The following is an 18,273-nucleotide window of genomic DNA, read 5'->3' on the forward strand; positions in this document are numbered from 1 at the left end:
GGGCCAATGGGGCTGAGGAGTGGCAGCTGGAGTTCAATTTAGTTAATTATTGGAAAAGCCAATACACTTAATGGTAAGGTCCTGGGGAGTGTTGCTTAACAAAGAGACTCTGGAGGGCAGGTTCATAGTTCCTTGAAAGTAAAATCACAGGAAGATAGGATAGTGAAGAAGGCATTTGATACGCCTTCTTTAGTTGGTCAGAGCATTGAGTATAGGAGTTGAGAGGTCATGTTGCAGCTGCACAGAACACTGGTTCAACAATATTTTGGAATATTGCGTACAATTCTGGGTCTCCTTTCTATCGGAAGGACGTTGTGAAACTTGGAAGGGTTCAGAAAAGATTTACATGGACGTTGCCAGGGTTGGAGGATTTGAGCTATAGTGAGAGGTTGAATAGGCTGGGGCTGTTTTCTCTGGAGTGTTGGAGGCTGACGGGTGACCTTATAGAGGTTTATAAAATCATAGGGCATGCACAGGATAAATAGACAAGGTATTTTCCTTGAGATGGGGAGTCCAGAGCTAGAGGGCATAGGTTTAGGTTGAAGGGAAAGCTTGGGACCTAAGGGGCAACTTTATCCACACAGAGTGGTACGTGTATGGAATGCGCTGCCAGAGGATGTGGTGGAGGCTCGTACAACTCCAGCATTTAAAAGGCATCTGGATGGGTATATGAATAGGAAGGGTTTGGAGGGATATGGGCCAAGTGCAAACAAATGGGACTAGATTAGGTTAGGATATCTGGTTGGCATGAACGAGCTAGACTGAAGGATCACCCAAAAAGGTGGAAGTGAAACCCAGCTCCCTGGTGCTGTGAGATAGCACTGTTAACCACTGAGCCTCCATGCCGCCCATTTGAAAGCTTAATTTATGTATGCAACTGTATATACATGTTAAGCTTCCCTGTACTGCTTCCCCATAGAATAGTATTGCTACTTTTACACTGGATAGGCAGTGATCATAGAAAGGCAGTTACAATTGCTGTACCTGACTACTATCCATTGCTTCCTCTGGAAATGGGACAAATATAGGACGGGTTTTGAGATCCTCCTCCTCTCATTCTGTCAATGCAACAGCTTATTAGCACTCAATTCTACAGACAAAATTGGCTACTTAATGAGACAAAACAGCTTTGCTAATGGAATTTCACCTCAATGAATCAAACATGTTCAATAAAGATTGGTGAATGAGAGAACTGAAGAGATCCACAGAAATGACTGAATGGTCAGACACAATTAAGAGTATATTTGAATAATCCTCAACTTTTGAGAAAGCAATTTAATTGCAATGTCTCAAGACACCTCTTTTTTACTTCCGGCATAGCATATATTCCTTCCGGTTCAAACTTCTCTATGTTACGGGAGAATGAGCGCACAAGTGAGTGTGTGCATGTGAGTGCAGAGTTACAGAGTGAAAAAAAGTCCACTAATCAGCTTTACAAATCATACGTAATAATAATGAAGGTTTTCTTGAAGAAACAAGGATGTGTATAAGACATTTAATTTCAGAGATTAAAATTTTACACTTTGATGTGTTTAATACAAAGGCAGTGTTGTATGATGCTTAAATCCACCATTCTATTTCCTATTGCAATAAAACAGACCGGTTAGTAAGGCTAGATCAAACGGGATTCTGGTAGAGACAACCATTGGATACAAAGTTGGCTTAAATGGTAGAAGGTTATTATTCGGGCTGGAGGCCTATGACCAACAGTGTGCCACAGGATTGGATCTGGGTCCACTGTTGTTTGTCATTTATAGGAGTTATGGTTACTAAGTTTGCAACGATACCAAAATTGGAGGTGTAGTGGACAGCGAAGAAGGTTACCAAGAGTAGATTGAGATCTTGATCAGATGGGTCAATGGCAGATGGTATTTAATTTAGATAAATGTGAAGTGTTTTATTTTGGTAAGGCAAACCAGAGCAAGTTTTATACAGTTAAATGGTAGGGCCCTGGGAAGTATTGTTGAACAAAGGGACCGAGGGGTGCATGTTCATAGTTCCTTGAAAGTAGAATTGTAGGTAGACAAGATGGTGAAGGCGGCATTTGGCATGCTTGCCTTTATTGGTGAGAGGATGGAATAGGAGTTGGGACATCATGTTGTGGCTGTACAAGACTTTTAGAATACTGCATACAATTTTGGTTTCCCTGCTATGGGAAAGATGTTGTTAAACTAAATGGGACTGGAGTATTTGAGGGAGAGGCTGGGACTTTTCTCTCAGAGGATCAGAGCCTGAGGGGTGACCCTATAGAGGTATATAAAATCATGAGGAGCACAGATAGGTTGAATAGCCAAGATATTTTTCCAAGGATCGGGAAGTCCAAAACTAAAAGGGCATTGTTAAAGGCAACAGGGGAAAGATTTCAGAGACACCTGAGGGGCAACTGTTTTACACAGAAGTGGTTTGTATCTGCAATAAACTGCCAGAAGTAGTGGTAGAGTTGGGTACAATTACAACATTTAAAAGGCATTTTTAACAGGTACAAGAAGAGGAAAGGTTTAGCGAGATTATGGGTAAAAGTAAGCAAAGTGAATAGTTTTAGCGTATTGTGTCCATGGATGTTCGCAAGTTGAGAAGATTTGTAGCTCAGATTGAGGTTCTGGATGTAGGTTTGCTTGCTGAGCTGGAAGGTTCATGTAGTGAGCAAACCTACATCCAGCAAAGGGAATAGTTCAGTTTAGGATATCTGGATGAGTTGGACCAAAGGGCCTGTTTCTGTGTTGTGTGACTCTAGAAATTGTATTTGACTTCCTTGCAGCAGCTTCTTTGTTTTGTATATGAGAACATCAGGATCTCTTTATATTATAGCATTTTGTAGGCTGTCTTCCTTTAAATTGCTTCATTACTTTTCTACTCTTATTTGTACTGGATACTATCACATTTTCCTAAATATTATTTCATCTGCTGAAAATCAGCCCATTCAAACAAACCAAACCATATCTCCTTAGTTTTCAATTAACACCTTACTTTCCCATGTGTCTTTGACAACAAGGTCGCTGGAAATCAACAAAGAGCATGGTTATAGGTGGTGGTTGAGGTGACCACCATCCTCTACTGCAGTGGAATCTGAACTCTCCACCAGTGTGACATCAAGATCCTTAGTGCTTCCACCAGTGGTGCCTACATTGGACCATGGGGATCAATTAAGAGGGTCACTGGAATAACACATGCATCCACTGTCAAACTGCATCTACTAGCATCAAGCCCAGCTCCTGAAAAATCAACTCCAATGGATCAGCCATTGAGTCCAGATGCCTGAAAACTGTCTCCAACAGCAACTTGGCTTCTACCAGCTCTTAGCTAGACAATGCATAAAGGCCTGCCAAAGAAAAGCGTGTAAGGATACACTCAAAATTGTCCTAAAGTCTGAAAGTATTGACACCACTGGGAGAAGAAAGCTGCTAACTGCTTGACATTTCGGACATCACGTTCTGCAGTTGGACTTTATTTTTATTTTTTCTGTACTTCACTGACAATGACATCCTTAGGTGAGCAACCTGGATTGTAGCATAGCAATTAGCGATTTAAAACAAAATTTTGTTGCTTCTATGATTTAATTATGGGTAATGCAATTTACTAGTATAGTAAATACCTCTGCTTTTTAGATATATATAAGCAGGCTGAAAAAATAAAGAAGTAAAGACCTAAATACAACTGGTGGAGCAAGGCACAAACAAAAAGAACACAAATTTACAGGCTCATAATGAGGCAGTAGACTGGAATCCTAAAATAATTTCCTTAAAAGCTCCTTTAAGACTCAAATTTTTCAACAAACGTTAAGAAAAAGACAAGTTACCTTCACGTCAGAGAAACTTCAGGTTAGTGCATTAAAATAAGACTAAAAAGAAAATTGCAAATCTGTTTTCTGAAGTCTTTAAAATCTATTTATATGCTGTCACTTTCCAATTGCATCAGGAAAAAACCTGAAATTTTGCGCACAAAACAAAAACATTTTCAGGCACTTACGTATCGTTCGCGGCTGCTTTGATTGATGAGGTGAAGGTCTTCCTCCTTCAGACGATCTCTTCTTTCCTTCTTTTTTACTTAAGTCAAAGAAGAACTGATTCTCTCCCTGTAAAGTAAATTAGCTATTGGAGCAACTAATAGTAAATTATAAGTTCATAAAACTCCTACACTGAAAGAAAACACTAGTGAAGGAAAGGCTCTACAGAGCAGAATGATTGACCTAAGCGGCACAGGAACTGAGGAAGTTATCATGCAGACTGAGCAGAAGTGAGTCTTGCGTAAGCACATGGTGTAAAAATTAGAATGGATATTAATTCCATCCAAATGGAATTTGTTTCTTCTGCTCTGCCCCATCATACAATTATTAGTCATCTAGAACAATACCCAAAAGACCACAGATCAAGTGAGTGGGCAAAGATTTAGCAGATGAAGCATAATAATGGAATACATGGACTTGTCCACTTCAGCAATAAAAACACATTTTGTTTAAATAGCGATTGCACAATCTGGGTGTTCGGTTAAGTGATTAAAAAAAAACTGAAACACAGGCACAGCAAATAATGAGGAAGTCAAGTGGATGTCATTAGTTAATGCAAGCAAAACAGAATATAAAGGTAGCGATGTTTTGCCAGAGTTGCACAAGGCATTGCTAAGATCACATCAGGAATACATTGTATTGTTTTGGTCTACTTATCGAAGAATATCAATGCATCAGAAGTTGTTCAGGAAAAGTTCACTTGATTGATGCTTGGGATAAATGGTACTGAGTTATTTTAGGAGGAAAAGTTGGACAGATTAGGCCTGTATCCCCTGACATTTACAAATAAAAAGGTGAATATATTGAAATGTATAACAGCCTAAAGGATGTTTCCTCTTGTGGGAGAGGTCAGGCCTAGGAGGCATAGATAAAATAGGGAATTTCCATTTAAGACAGAGTTGAGGAGGGTTATTTTTTCTCTCAGAGGGTCTTAAGTCTTTGTAACCTCCTTCTGGTGGAGCAGTCATTGAATATTCTTAAGGAGAAGTAAACAGATACTCAACTAACAAAAAAAGTCAGAGGCTATTAAATTCCTGTGAATGTGGACTTGAGGCCACAATCAGGTCAGCAATTACATTATTGAATGGTGGAGTTTGAGTCAAAGGGCCAAATGGCCAACTCTTACTTTTCTGCAAAACCATTTCATTATGCTAAAAGATGGATTAAGTTTATGAAAACTTAACTCAAATATTTTTGCACAATTACAGAAGTAGTCAGCATTAGCAAATGTCCTGCTCTCATTACATGTTTGGCTAGATTTCAAAAATGCTTAGAAAGCATGATTTGCACAATGCCCTCCATCCTGCATATTTCATTAAATCCAATAAACTGTTTCATAATTACTTCTGATATGAATTTTAAATTATAGACTTTTAATAAAGTTCTCACGTTTGCACCTGCTGGAGTTTAGAGTAATAAGTAACTTAATTGAGACATACAAGTTCCTGAGAGATTTTGATAATGTAGATAGAGATACAATGTTTCATCTTAGGGGAGAATCTAGAACTAGGAGTCACATTTAAAACAGAATTGAGGTTTATGTTCCTCCTCACAAGGGTCGAGTATCTTTGGAACTCTCTTCCTGAAGAGAGTATAGAAGTAGAGTCTTTTGAATATTTTTAAGGCAGAGATTATTGGTAAGTCAGGAAAGATTATCAGGGTAGATGGTAATGTAGCTTTGAGGCTATAATCAGATCACGCATGATTTTCTTAAATAGCAGTGCAAGCTCGAGGGGCTCACCACCCACACCTGTCTCATGTCTGTATGCAGTTTAGTCCACGATAGAGAGCTGGAAATATAATATTTCAAATTTCACAGATGTCAGTACACCTTTACAATCTGGACATATAATGAAATATAAGTATTAGGGTTTAGTGCTGTTTACATAAAAATAAAATCAAAAGAAATAAAAATATGAAAACTCCAATGCCATATTATACTGCCAACACCACATTTCTGGTCCTTAGACAACGGTATACAAAATGTATTTTAGACTCAGAATAGTAGCACGCATGAAATTTTATGAAGGACAAATTACTTTGATTTGCACCGAATACTACAAGAAAAGGTTTCCTACGTACACTTACTGTTGCAGATTCCTCTGTTTTTGTCTTTTGAAATTCCTTCATCATTTTCCTATATGGACTTTCAGTTACATCCAATGGCTGTTTTACAAGTTCAGTTGGATCCATTGCACATAGGGGCATTATGTTAAATGCGTACAAGTACTATAAAAACAAAATTAAAGAATTAATGTTCAGTTAATGTTGGCATAAACTAAAAGATCAGACAGATCAAGTGAAACCCTAAGTCATTTAAATTAGAATCATTTTTTAAAAATATAATTGTCTTATTTTTATGGGAGACAGTTAAAAGCAAATTATAAAGCTAGGAAACTAACAAAATTTAAACAATAGATCCAATGAAAGATGTGACATTCTCATGCTCCTAATTCATTGAGATAGACTTTGAATGAGCAAAGATCTGGCAGGTGAGAGTAGAATGAGAGAAAATGTGAAATTGTTCACCGAGAGAAGGAACAAAAATGGAGAGTATTATTTTAATGGAGAATGACTGCAGAATTCTACATTGCATAGGGACCTAAGTATTCTAGAACACAAGTCACAAAAGATCAATATGTAGGTACAACACAGTCAAAAAGGCTAATTAATGAGAAGCTATCCTTCATTGCAAGTAGAATTGACCACGAAAGATCAGACATACAGAGCATTGGTGAGACACATCTCAAATACTATGTGGAGTACTGGTCTCCTTATTGAAAGCCTAAATGCGTAGTAGGCAGCTTAGAGGTTGTTTACTGGACTGATAGCTGGAATGAGCTGGATATTGTACTAGATCAGGCTGGGTTCATTTCGACTAGAGTTTAGAATAGCTATGGATGACTCAGTTGAAATATACAAAGTGATCCCGAAAGATCTTAACAAGGTATGTATGTAAAGGATGGTTCTTCTGCTTGCTGGAGTCCAGAATTTGAGACACTATTTTAAGGGTGAAATAAGTTTCTCCGAGAACTGTGCAAATTTTGAACACTGCTTCAGAAGGCGATGGAAGCTAGGTTACGACAGATTTTAAAAACAGAGGTAGTTAGATTCTTGTTAGGCAAGGGAACCGAAGATTAGAAGTAGGTAGGAATTTGGAATTCAAAACAAGCAAATTAGCTATGATCATACAGAATAATGGAGTAGGACAGAGGGTCAAATGGCCTACTTCTGCACCTGTCTCTATGTTCACACACCTCCTATCCATCCAGTTAAATCAAAATTGAGTAAGAAATGTTGGAGAAACAGCTCACAAATATCATGAGGACAGATGATGCAATAAAGAACTATTCATTTTTTTTGTTCACGAATTAATTAGAATAAGTACCAGCTTTTGAAATAAGTGAGATTATAATATGACCTCACATTTAGAAGAGATTTCAGTAAAATTATACTTTAAGTTTCTGAAAAGAGGAATGTTAAATTATGAAGTACATCAAAATTAATTTAATTTATACATTAAAGATCTGCAAACCAAGAGCTTGTACATGGTTCACAAAAAATATTAAAGTTAAAAAATATTAAACAAAAGAAAATTATTTAAAATAAAAGCCTGAACTTAGATTTTTATAACACTGGTCATGCCCTCAGAATGCGCAAAAGCACATGACAGCCAATGAAGTACTTTTAAGTGTGGTAATTGCTGTAACTAGGCAAATATATTATTCAACTTTTGCATCGCAAGAACTCAAAAACCGCAATAATTATGAAATTTACTTTTGATGGCTAGCTGTTAGATAGGATGCTATAACTACTGCTCTGGATGTGTCATGGAATAGTTTTTGTATTAAAAGGGTAAAAACAGACCTTTGTTCAACATGCTGTTTGAACAACAGCACCTCAGACAGATTTTAATTCATTCAAGAGATGTGAGCATTGCTGCTGAGTCAGCATTTATTATCCATCCCTAATTACCCTGAAGAAGATGGTGATGGTGAATTACTGCCTGCAAGCATTTGGTACACCCACAATTCCTAGTCTCTGGTCTGCTGAAGCTATAATATGCATTTGGCGAGTCAATGGCAACCTGAGCATGTTAAGTGTGAGAGTGAGCAAGGATAATACTGTGGAATGTCAAGGGACCGTGGCTACATTCCTTCTTGTTCGAGATGGTCATTGCTCGGCACTTGTATGGTACAAATATCAATCCGAGCCTTTGCGACATTTGGAAATGGACTATTTCAGTATCTGAAGAGTCACAAATACTGCTGAATATTGAGCAATCACAGAACATTCTGCAGTTTGCACTTTACAATGGAGGAAACATCATTGATAAAGCAACTGAAGACGGTTGGGCCGAAGACCCAACACTGAGGACCTTCCATACAACGTGCTCAAGCTAAGATGACTGACCTCCAACCACCATAACCATCTTCTTTTAGGATAGGTATGACTCCAACCGCTGATGGCTTACGTTTTGATTTCCATTGACTCTAGCTCAATATAAATTGTGTCTTTGTGTTTCTGAAAGCACTTGAACCTCTGTCCTTAGAGTTATGAACCAAGGCTAATCAATGAAAAGTGTAAAGAGGTGGCCATTTATTCCATAACAGAATTTGGATATTTTTCAATTTTGAAAAAAAAGTGCACCAATCATAAGTAATTTTACATTCATTTCTCAAGTGACACTAATTGTAGACTGAATACCAAAACTGATGTTGTAGCACACAAATATTTATTGTGCATGTTTAATGCTCTTCTCAACTACTTTGAAGGAAAACAGATTATGAAGACATTTTAGAAACAAATTACTGAAATGTTTGAAATATTAGGATTTAAATAAAATAAATGTTGTTAAACAGTTTGATAAATTAACTCAAAAGGGAAATCTACATTAGCATTTAAAATTTGAAACGGTTGTCCCAATGTACAGTCATGCTGGTAATTTTTGAATTTTGCTTACTTACCTTTTTCTTACTAGAATTGCTGAGGTTTGCCAGTGCTATGAACCTGCTGACATGCTGTGCACTTTCCTGTAGTATCACATGGTTTCTATATAAACCAAACAAAATTCCTTTGACATCAGACATCAACTTAATTACATAAGTTTATATCTTCACAGCTAAATGCAAAGGATGGTCCTTTATCAAAGTACATTGAACCCAAAACTATCCTAGACTCTCTGTGCAGCCTGTCAGAGATGTACAGCATGGAAACAGACCATTCGGTCCAACCCATCTATGCCAACCAGATATCCCAACCCAATCTAGTCCCATCTGCCAGCACCCGGCCCATATCCCTGCAAACCCTTCCTATTCATATACCTACCCAAATGCCTCTTAAATGTTGCAATTGTACCAGCCTCCACCACTTCCTCTGGCAGCTCATTCCATACACGTACCACCCTCTGCGTGAAAAAGTTGCCCCTTAGGTCTCTTTGATATCTTTCCCCTCTCAGCCTAAACCTATGCCCTCTAGTTCTGGACTCCCCGACCCCAGGGAAAAGACTTTGCCTATTTATCCTATCCATGCCCCTCGTGATTTTTTTAAACTTGTTGTTAGAAGATGTTAGTTAAAGTACTCTGAACAATCAAATTCAGTTTCAAAAAGTACGAAAGGGTAAAAAGAAAACAGCTAAAGATTATACTGCCTCATCAGTATCTTGCCAACTGGATTTAAAAATAGATAATTATAGATGGACAATATGCTGCATGTGGGCCTGTGCCTCAATGGGAATTTTCACCTTTCAGAGATTTATTAGCACATTTTTACATTACTTTATTTTTAAAACATTAGGCCAATTTCCTTCCATTTTGGGTATAATCAATAATACGGTAATAAGTTTGACAAAGAGACCTTGGAGTGCAGGTTCATAGCTCCTTGAAAGTGGAGTCGCAGGTAGATAGGATAGTGAAGGCGGCATTTGGTATGCTTTCCTTTATTGGTCAGAGTAAAGAGTACAGGAGTTGGGAGGTCATGTTGCGGCTGTACAGGACATTGGTTAGGCCACTGTTGGAATACTGCGTGCAATTCTGGTCTCCTTCCTATCAGAAAGATGTTGTGAAACTTGAAAGGGTTCAGAAAAGATTTACAAGGATGTTGCCAGGGCCTCAGTATCTTTGCTGAATGCTGGTTTGTTCTACAATCCACAGATAATAAAGGAGTTCAAATTCAGAAATTTTTCTTTACACCTAATGAAGGGTGCTTGCACACCTAAATTGAAACTATGAGCAAGTTGTTTTCATAGAATACACCTTAGAAAGATTTATTACATTTGATGACATGATTAAGTCTGCAGCCAAACCATGTTCTTTTGAGCAAGTTTACAGGCTCGGCATGTTCCAAACAAGTATGGCGTGTTTGTCTATTGAAGCTGTATGTCATACAAACGCATGACAAGTCTATTATCTCGATGTGTGGCCCTGAAAGAGGCTCAGTCTATTGCGGATTACTCAGGAACAGGAAAGTGTCTCAAAGATTTGAGCAACAGGTAAATACCTGACTGTCACATGCTGCTATTTTGCAGTAAATAAGCAAGTGACATTCTCCATAAACAGGATGCTGCAGTCAAGCCAAGCTGCCGATCATGCAAATGAGTAATGTGGTATACAAGTGCCAGCTTGTATCAGGTATGTAGATCTGAAACATTCACTCAATTTCTGCTGTTTAAGGTTTCGAGCATCAGTAGTTCTTCTTTTTAATACATCAAACAACACTTCCCTTCACCAGTCTGCAAAAGGCAGCAACCCAACTACACTCAGTCAGCCCATCCTTGCAAAAATCAGAACACATTCTTCAGTACAACATGTAATTTAACTATTACTAAGTAACCTTGACTGTGCTAAGAATTGCATCAGAAACCAATGCAATATCGTTAGTGGCATTTCATTTTATGTAGGCAAAAGAACTACATGCACACATTGTGCCCTTTTCACTGAAAAACATTTATCATTAATGAGAGGATTGAGTTTAAGAGGTTATGCTGCAGCTCTGTAGAGTCCTACTTAGACCACACTTGGAATACTGTGTTCAGTTCTGATCACCTCACTATAGGAAAGATGTGGAAGCTTTGCAGAGAAGGGTTGTCAGGATGCTGCCTGGACTGGAGGGCAAGTCTTGTAAAGAAAAGTTGAGGGAGCTAGGACTTTTCTCATTGGAGTGAAGAATGAGAGGTGACTTGATAAAGATGTACAAGTTGTTGAGAGGCATAGATAGAGTGGATAGCCAGAGACCTTTTCCCATGGCAGAAATGCCTATCAAAAGGGGACATAATTTTAAGGTAACTGGAGGAAGGTTTAGGGGAGATGTCAGAGGTAGGTTGAAGGAGGTTTAGGGGAGACATCATAGTCGGTTCCTTAGACAGTGGTGGGTGCATGGAATGCACTGCCAGCAGTGGTAGTAGAGTCAGATTAATCAGGGATATTTAGCGGCACTTTGATAAGCATGTAGAAGTTTGTACAATGAAGGGTATGTAGGTTAGTCTGATCTTAGAGTAGGATAAAAGACCAGCACAACATCAAGGGTCAAAGGGCCTGTACAGTTCTATGTTCATATCAATTCCCAATCCCTGCTGCATTCCCCGTAGCAACACCTTGACAAATCAGTCTATTAACCTCATCTGTTGTTAGTTAGCCACCTAAAATGGACAGGCAACAGATCTTGCTGCATCTTCATACCAATCAGTATTGTCACCGCATGCTGTCTAAACTTTGGTTTGTGTCCCATTCCTGATGACTACCAAGATAAAACGTTTTGACTTTATGCTCCTTATAATTACCCATATTGAGTTTTAAAATAGTGGTCACAGATCCACATTTCTTAACTTGAAACCGAAGGTGAAATTTTATTCCATTATGATCACAGTCACCTACAAGGTTACAGAACAATCCGGTCTCATTGCATACAAGTAGCCTGCTGCATGTTTGATGCTAGAACATACTGTTCTAAGAAAATGTTCTGAATCCACAGTACACCTTATTTTCTAGGCTACCTTTGCCCAATCTAATTTGTTTGATCTACATGAAGACTGACATAAACTGTGATAGTTCTAGCACCTATCCTGCAGACCCCACTTTTCTTTTCTTGTATAAAGCAGTTACAGGTTCTATAAACTATCCTGCAATAGCATCTTTTCTTCCAACAGAACAAAATACTTCACACATTGTGGGAAATTTATTAAGATCCGAAGCAGCCATCTTGTTACATATTAAAAGCCTGGAAACCATTTTTAACCTCATTCGTGTCTGCTTGCTAAGCTTGTATTTTCCCACGCTCAGTGAGGTGGTTGACCATGCAGTTGTACTAATACCTGATAGTGAACTCTTTCTGAGCATGTGAATATTCTTCTTTTACAAGCAGCAATTGTATTTTAACGCTTGCTTATTAGCTACTAACTAGCACTGTCCAGATACTATGTAACTGGGGCTAGTGACTAGACAAAGTGCCTACTTGCTCATTATACTGCAATTAACAGTTTGCTAATTGACCATAACCTATATAATCATGCAACTCTCTGCATCTCGTCAGAGTGGCACATGACCAGTCGACTGGTCTCTCCCTGTGAGCTCACAAACAAACAAAGTCAATAACTTAAGGTTGTGTGGCGCGACTTATGGTTCCTCTAAATTGGACCACTATGAGCAAGTCACCCACTGCATAATTTATCACATCCCCAACACATATAGATATAACGGCTGCTTATGTTTAAATGATCATACTGATACCTGTAAGGTAATCTTTCGTAATTGGCACCTTCTAATGCAGCAAAATGATATCGTGGCTTTAGGGCAAAAGCAAGGTGAGAGACAGAGATGGAACCACATGATTTTGTATCAATACCTTCCTGTCAAATCAAGTGAAATACTTTTCAAATCAATTTTCACTAATAGGTTACAAAGAACAAACAGCAACATCCATATTAATGTATTCAATTTAGTGACTTTACTGTACAAATGTTCTAACTATTTTGGAAAAAAAATATTTAAACAAAAATCAAAAATGTTTCCTGCTAAGCAATTAGTATATAATGTCTTATTCAAACTTTTTAAACAATTACATAAACTCTATCAATATAAAAATTTAATTTTGTTCTGTAGTCAAAATAACTCTGCAGTTTAGATGCATGAATTTGCAATATATTTTGATTATAATTGTAGAATTTGGATCTATGTGTACAAACTGAAGTAAAAACACAATATATAGAATTTAACACCATAAACACGATTCAAATGTTATTTAAAACTGTTCAGCTGCTGTTGTACATTAAAATTAAAATGAAAAAAAATTAAACAAAAACTGACCAGATTATTCCCATATTGCCACACTCCTTTTGGCCACTGTGATGTCAGCAGGATGTCCACACCCTTGAATTTGGAACTGGCGGTTAGTAAGCTCTTGAGCGCAATTATGTCTTTTGATGTATAGCAATAAGCAGGAGCAGGTTCATGATGAGCCTCTGTACCACTCAAGTAAGCAATCTGCAAACCTGACGCACCTGTAAAAACACCTTTACGACCTAAAGGAATATAATAGATAAAAATTTAAGAAAAAGCCTACAAGGACCAAAAACAGTTAAACAAGTCAATTAAAACAATACAACATAAAGAATGCATACTCTTAATTTAGACAAATTCAATTTACAAAGTATGACACATACCTAAATGAGTAATGTTTTCTGCCAATTCACATCCATCTTTATCTGTGAAATATTTTGTGGTTTCCTGATTGTTAGCTCCCAATGTATATGTCTGTATGGGAGCTGAAAAAAAAAGTAAAAAAGCATGACCCAAATAATATATTTTTGATTAATCCCACAAGAAACAATTCACATCTACTGAGCGTCTGCATTTTGTTATTCCCATATTTTGTTCATCACAGAACAAGTTTATGATTTTGATGAACTATTACAAAAAAAACTTTCAAAAAGCAAAATAAACATGTTATATTATGCAATGATCAACTGAAAAGACCAGAATGCATGAATGTGCATGCTTACTTGAATGCAATATTTTCAGAAATTTCTGCTGGTATTGCTTATGCTGTTTAGTTAGGATGCCTGAAAATCTTTCCAACACTCAATCATTACAATTCACACCATTTCAGATCTATCCTTTCCACTTTATTTAGATGTCAGTACTCCATTTTTGTTTCAGCTCCAAAGTGAAGACATAGTGATGAGCAAGAATTTAAAATACTCTGTAATATTCATACAATTTGCTCAAATTCATTATACTTGATGTAAAAGAATGCATTAACTAGGAGAGGAGTACATTGAATGAGGTAACTAGGAATTAACCACGACTAGTAATTACAAACAATGCTCACATTGATCAACACAAAACTCAAATTTGCATACAGCATCCAGCAAAGAACTTACTGAGCAGATACTGGGCAACTCAGTCTGCTGAAATCAATTAAGCTTTTAAATACTTTTTAAATGTAGATAGGGACTCAAGCACAGTTTCACAGGAACCCCTAATGGATCTTTTAATTTTTCAGATCAGTTTGAAGAGATAATGACAGACCTTCAGAACTGATGGACTTGAAACTGGACTTTCTTGCCCAGAGGTAGGGAAATGTATTCTAATCAACCTTGTTGGTAAGATGTTATTACACATGGATGGAGCAGATGGGAGTTGAATCTGTGCCTCCTGGTCCAGAGGTAGGGATCCTACCATCATACTGCACACTTCAAAATTTATCTTTTAAAATAGTTATTAATCAAACTCAGCAACTGGTAATTGATTCGATAAAACAGCTGCAGCTCAAACAACTGAGCTTTACCAGACGTATCCAAACACTAAAATGGCACATTAGTAATTCTATAGTGATGCTGATGTTCATCACAGATCGTGAAAATTCTTTGCAACATTCAAGCATTTTCAAGGTTTTAAGAGAAATTTTGCTCAATGATTTACCCTTCTTGGCTCCAGATTTGTATTCTGCCCATTCTGACTCTGCCTCTGCTGTAGTTCCAAAGAAATTCCCCACACACAACAGCAACTATAAACGAATAAATTATATATCAAATCAATATATCTGGTCCTCTGCCCCCATAAATGTTGGCTAATAGTTAATAATTTTAACAGCTTAGTGAATTAGTGAACCATTTTTGTCAAGTTCTTAATCAAAACACTTGACTAAAGTCAAGAATATTGTTTTAAATTCAATTTTGTCTGCAGTAAATATAATCTAGTAATAATTTTGTCATCCTTCAAAAAAGTGAACTGAATTTTACCATAATTACATTTTGATGCAAATTGGACAAAAGGTGCTAACTGTTAGATTCAAAATGTCAATGTACAGTCCCCAAAATAAAATTACAAATTCATTTGCATAAAGCAACCATATATTAGTTTAAAAATCGTAATATATCTCTAGATCAAAAAAAAATAAAGTTCTCAGTTCCCATCAACTGCTCTTAACACTGTTGTTTTATATTCAACCTACACCAAAATCAGACATTTGTTTTTTTTAAAAGTAGCATTTATAAGGCACTTTATAAGGTCCATTTATAAACAAAAAACTCACATCAAAATCTCCACTTTTCTTCTGAATTGATCGCACTCTGTTGTATAATGCATCCAGTTTTCCTTCAACATCTCCACAAGCCAATCTAAAAAGTAAAATAATTTGAAATTATTTTTGTTGAATAGAGCCAGTGCAGTCAAATAGTACAGGAGATTAAAATGGGCAGTGTTTCTATTAAATGCACTCAAGATATTAAAGCTATGTTGAAAACATGAAAAGAAAGCAGTATAGAAAGTGTTAGTATGAATAAAAAGCCAAACAAGAGCATTTGCTTCAAAAAGTTGAAAATTTTTAAGAGTTTTGAACTGCATCTTAGTTTTTCCACAACTCTTTTCAACAAATATCCTTGTTGACTAACCCACATACATGATAAGACAATGAAGGATCAGTAACCATATACACTATGCTTGAGGTTATCACTGTTAAACGATTATTAAACCGATCGCATAAATTCAATGAACCTTAGAAGTTGCAGGTGCCAAATCCTGAATAACGACTTCAAACAGATCAATTTTCTCACTAAGTCACTGCTTTCATCTACTAAAATATTCCAACTACTGCAAAATCAAATATTAGCTGCCAAGTTATGGTAGCAACTGTTATAAGCATGTCAGTTTGCAATTATTCCTGTCCTTTCTCTCGAGTCTCATTGTACACCACCTTAAGTTGCAAAATTCAGCTTCAACATTTTTACACTTTCTTACAGATGTGCCAATGTCAAAAGATATACAAATGAAAACATATTTCTGAATCCGACCCGAATTAACATTATACCAATGCTCAATGTGAGGAAGTTTATTCAAAAAAGAGGTACCAAACTAATTATACTGTTGGTCTCTTTCTGAATCAATGGGTTGTATTAGCTACAACTCCACTACTCAACTAACAAGGAACATTTGTGCAATTCATTTATATAGGAGAAATTTACATTCATTGATTACTTACCTAATAATCTGAAACTACAGCCGATAAGAAAACCAACAACAAGAGCTCAAGTCAAACTCAGAACTGATTTTTTCCAGCTCAGCAAAGTAAAATAGCAACACAGATAAAATAAATTCAATGGAGTCATTTAGTATTCCAACCTCTAATCTGGAAGGTCCAGGTTCAAGTCCCACCTGCTCCAGATCTGCGCTATTACGTAAGTGAACAGACGGTTTTTAAAAAATCTATGCTAAGTGTCCCCTACCTCTGGGCCACAAAGCTTGGTTTCAAGTCCCACCTGCTCCAAAGATGTGTAATAACATCTCTGAATAGGTTGATTATAAAATACCTGTTTTACTTTCTACAAAAGAGGGAAAGAAAATACCACTTATTTTCACTAGTTCACATAATAGCAACATAGAACATATGCTCTGTACGCACCAGGCTACACAATATTGAATAGTCTCCATTTCTCTTGTAGGCTGCAAAAGGTTAATTTCATCGTACATTGGCGATGTTTCTTTCTCATATCTGACCAAGTTACTTCACTTAATTTTCATCTCCAACCTTGCTTCTTTTATTGATAGTTTCCAAAAGCAACATCAATATATCCATTGCCATAGCAGCTTCCAGAAATTGGATGAATGAGATGGGCATCAATTACATACGTGTACTCATTCCTTCGATAATTTTACATCCCCTGCTCAGTTCCTTCTGTCACTGAACTGTTTCACCTCATCTGTAAAAGCCGTATTATTAAGTAGCACTCCTGGATCTTATCACCAGACCACCATCCATCTGTTTAACAATATTTTTATCCCATGCAATTTTTCATACGATGTCGAATGGATTCTATATCGCAAGACAATAACTTTTAAACACGTGCTTTTTTGGGGGTCTCTCAAAAAGGTAGCAAAAATGAATGTAGAATCTCAGACTCCAGGGCAATGGTGGAGAGATGGCAATTACCATGAGGCGTTTGGACACAAACAGTCCAAACTCACTGCTGCCCGGGTCAAGTCCGGAGAAGACATTTAACCGGGCTTTCACTGGGTTGCCCGATATCCAATTGCCCGGGGAGAAGGTGCCCATTCGGGCCTTGTTGTGGGGGTGGGGAGCAGAGGGAGGAACTCCAACCCGGACAGAGGGTGAGATGACGACCATCAGTCCGGGAGGGCTGGGAAGGGAAAGGGTAGGGGAGGTGGAGCCGCTCCAAAGACGAGAAGAGGTGAGGAGGAGGAGGAGGAGGCGGCGCAAGCTTCACCGTAAACAATGTCGGGTGGTGTGGAATCAGCTCTCCCGCTTCCCCGATATCAACGCAGGCCTCGTCCCCAGGTTCGCGCACCCCCCCCCCCCCCCCCCCCGTTCCGATACAGCCCCATGCCCAGTCGCACACTTCTCCGGGCCTCGGTGCCCCCCAGGGTCCCTAGCCACGCGGTCTCTCCCTCCCCAGGCCCGAGCCCCGGCTCTGGGCCGCACTCACATCCTCAGCGGCCTGGCGGTCATGGCGCCGCCGAGATTCAAACAACCGTCAGCGGGCGGGCGGGCGCGCGCGGCATTGTGGGGGAGGGCGGGAGAGACAGCGCGAGGGCAACCAACGGAAACAGAGATTTAAAACTCACAGCCAAGACTCCTCTCTCGGCGGGAATGTTAGCTCCACATCTCTCTCTCTCTCACAAACACACCTGCTCCTACACCTCCTGTGTCGGTGTAAAAGCGTTTTCTTTCCCTCGCCGTGTGAGCGATGGGCATTCACATCACAGAAGAATGGCCGGTGGCCTCATTCCACCAGACCCGGAGTACTCCAGCAAGGAGGG

The 18,273-nt window shown here is 38.2% G+C and overlaps 1 protein-coding gene across 3 annotated transcripts in view; it reads right to left on the bottom strand.

Moving 5' to 3' along the window:
- Positions 1-18,026, bottom strand: part of cwf19l1 (CWF19 like cell cycle control factor 1) — a 41,140-nt gene extending 23,114 nt beyond the window's left edge. The window contains exons 1-9 of one of the 3 annotated variants that reach the window (XM_072562157.1): positions 17,940-18,026; positions 15,533-15,617; positions 14,920-15,004; positions 13,659-13,760; positions 13,303-13,517; positions 12,727-12,782; positions 8,971-9,055; positions 6,086-6,232; positions 3,967-4,072 (exon numbers count right to left, since the gene is read on the bottom strand). In XM_072562157.1, coding sequence (XP_072418258.1) covers positions 3,967-4,072; positions 6,086-6,232; positions 8,971-9,055; positions 12,727-12,782; positions 13,303-13,517; positions 13,659-13,760; positions 14,920-15,004; positions 15,533-15,617; positions 17,940-17,962 — 904 coding nt within the window. In that variant the 5' untranslated portion in view covers positions 17,963-18,026. Of the gene's footprint in view, positions 1-3,966; positions 4,073-6,085; positions 6,233-8,970; positions 9,056-12,726; positions 12,846-13,302; positions 13,518-13,658; positions 13,761-14,919; positions 15,005-15,532; positions 15,618-17,939 lie in introns of all 3 variants that reach the window. The other 2 variants (XM_072562156.1, XM_072562155.1) reach the window with 2 other exon arrangements.
- Positions 18,027-18,273: the final 247 nt, after the last annotated feature.

Source organism: Chiloscyllium punctatum, chromosome 44, assembly GCF_047496795.1.
Source record: "Chiloscyllium punctatum isolate Juve2018m chromosome 44, sChiPun1.3, whole genome shotgun sequence".
In the NCBI taxonomy this organism is placed as follows: domain Eukaryota; kingdom Metazoa; phylum Chordata; class Chondrichthyes; order Orectolobiformes; family Hemiscylliidae; genus Chiloscyllium; species Chiloscyllium punctatum.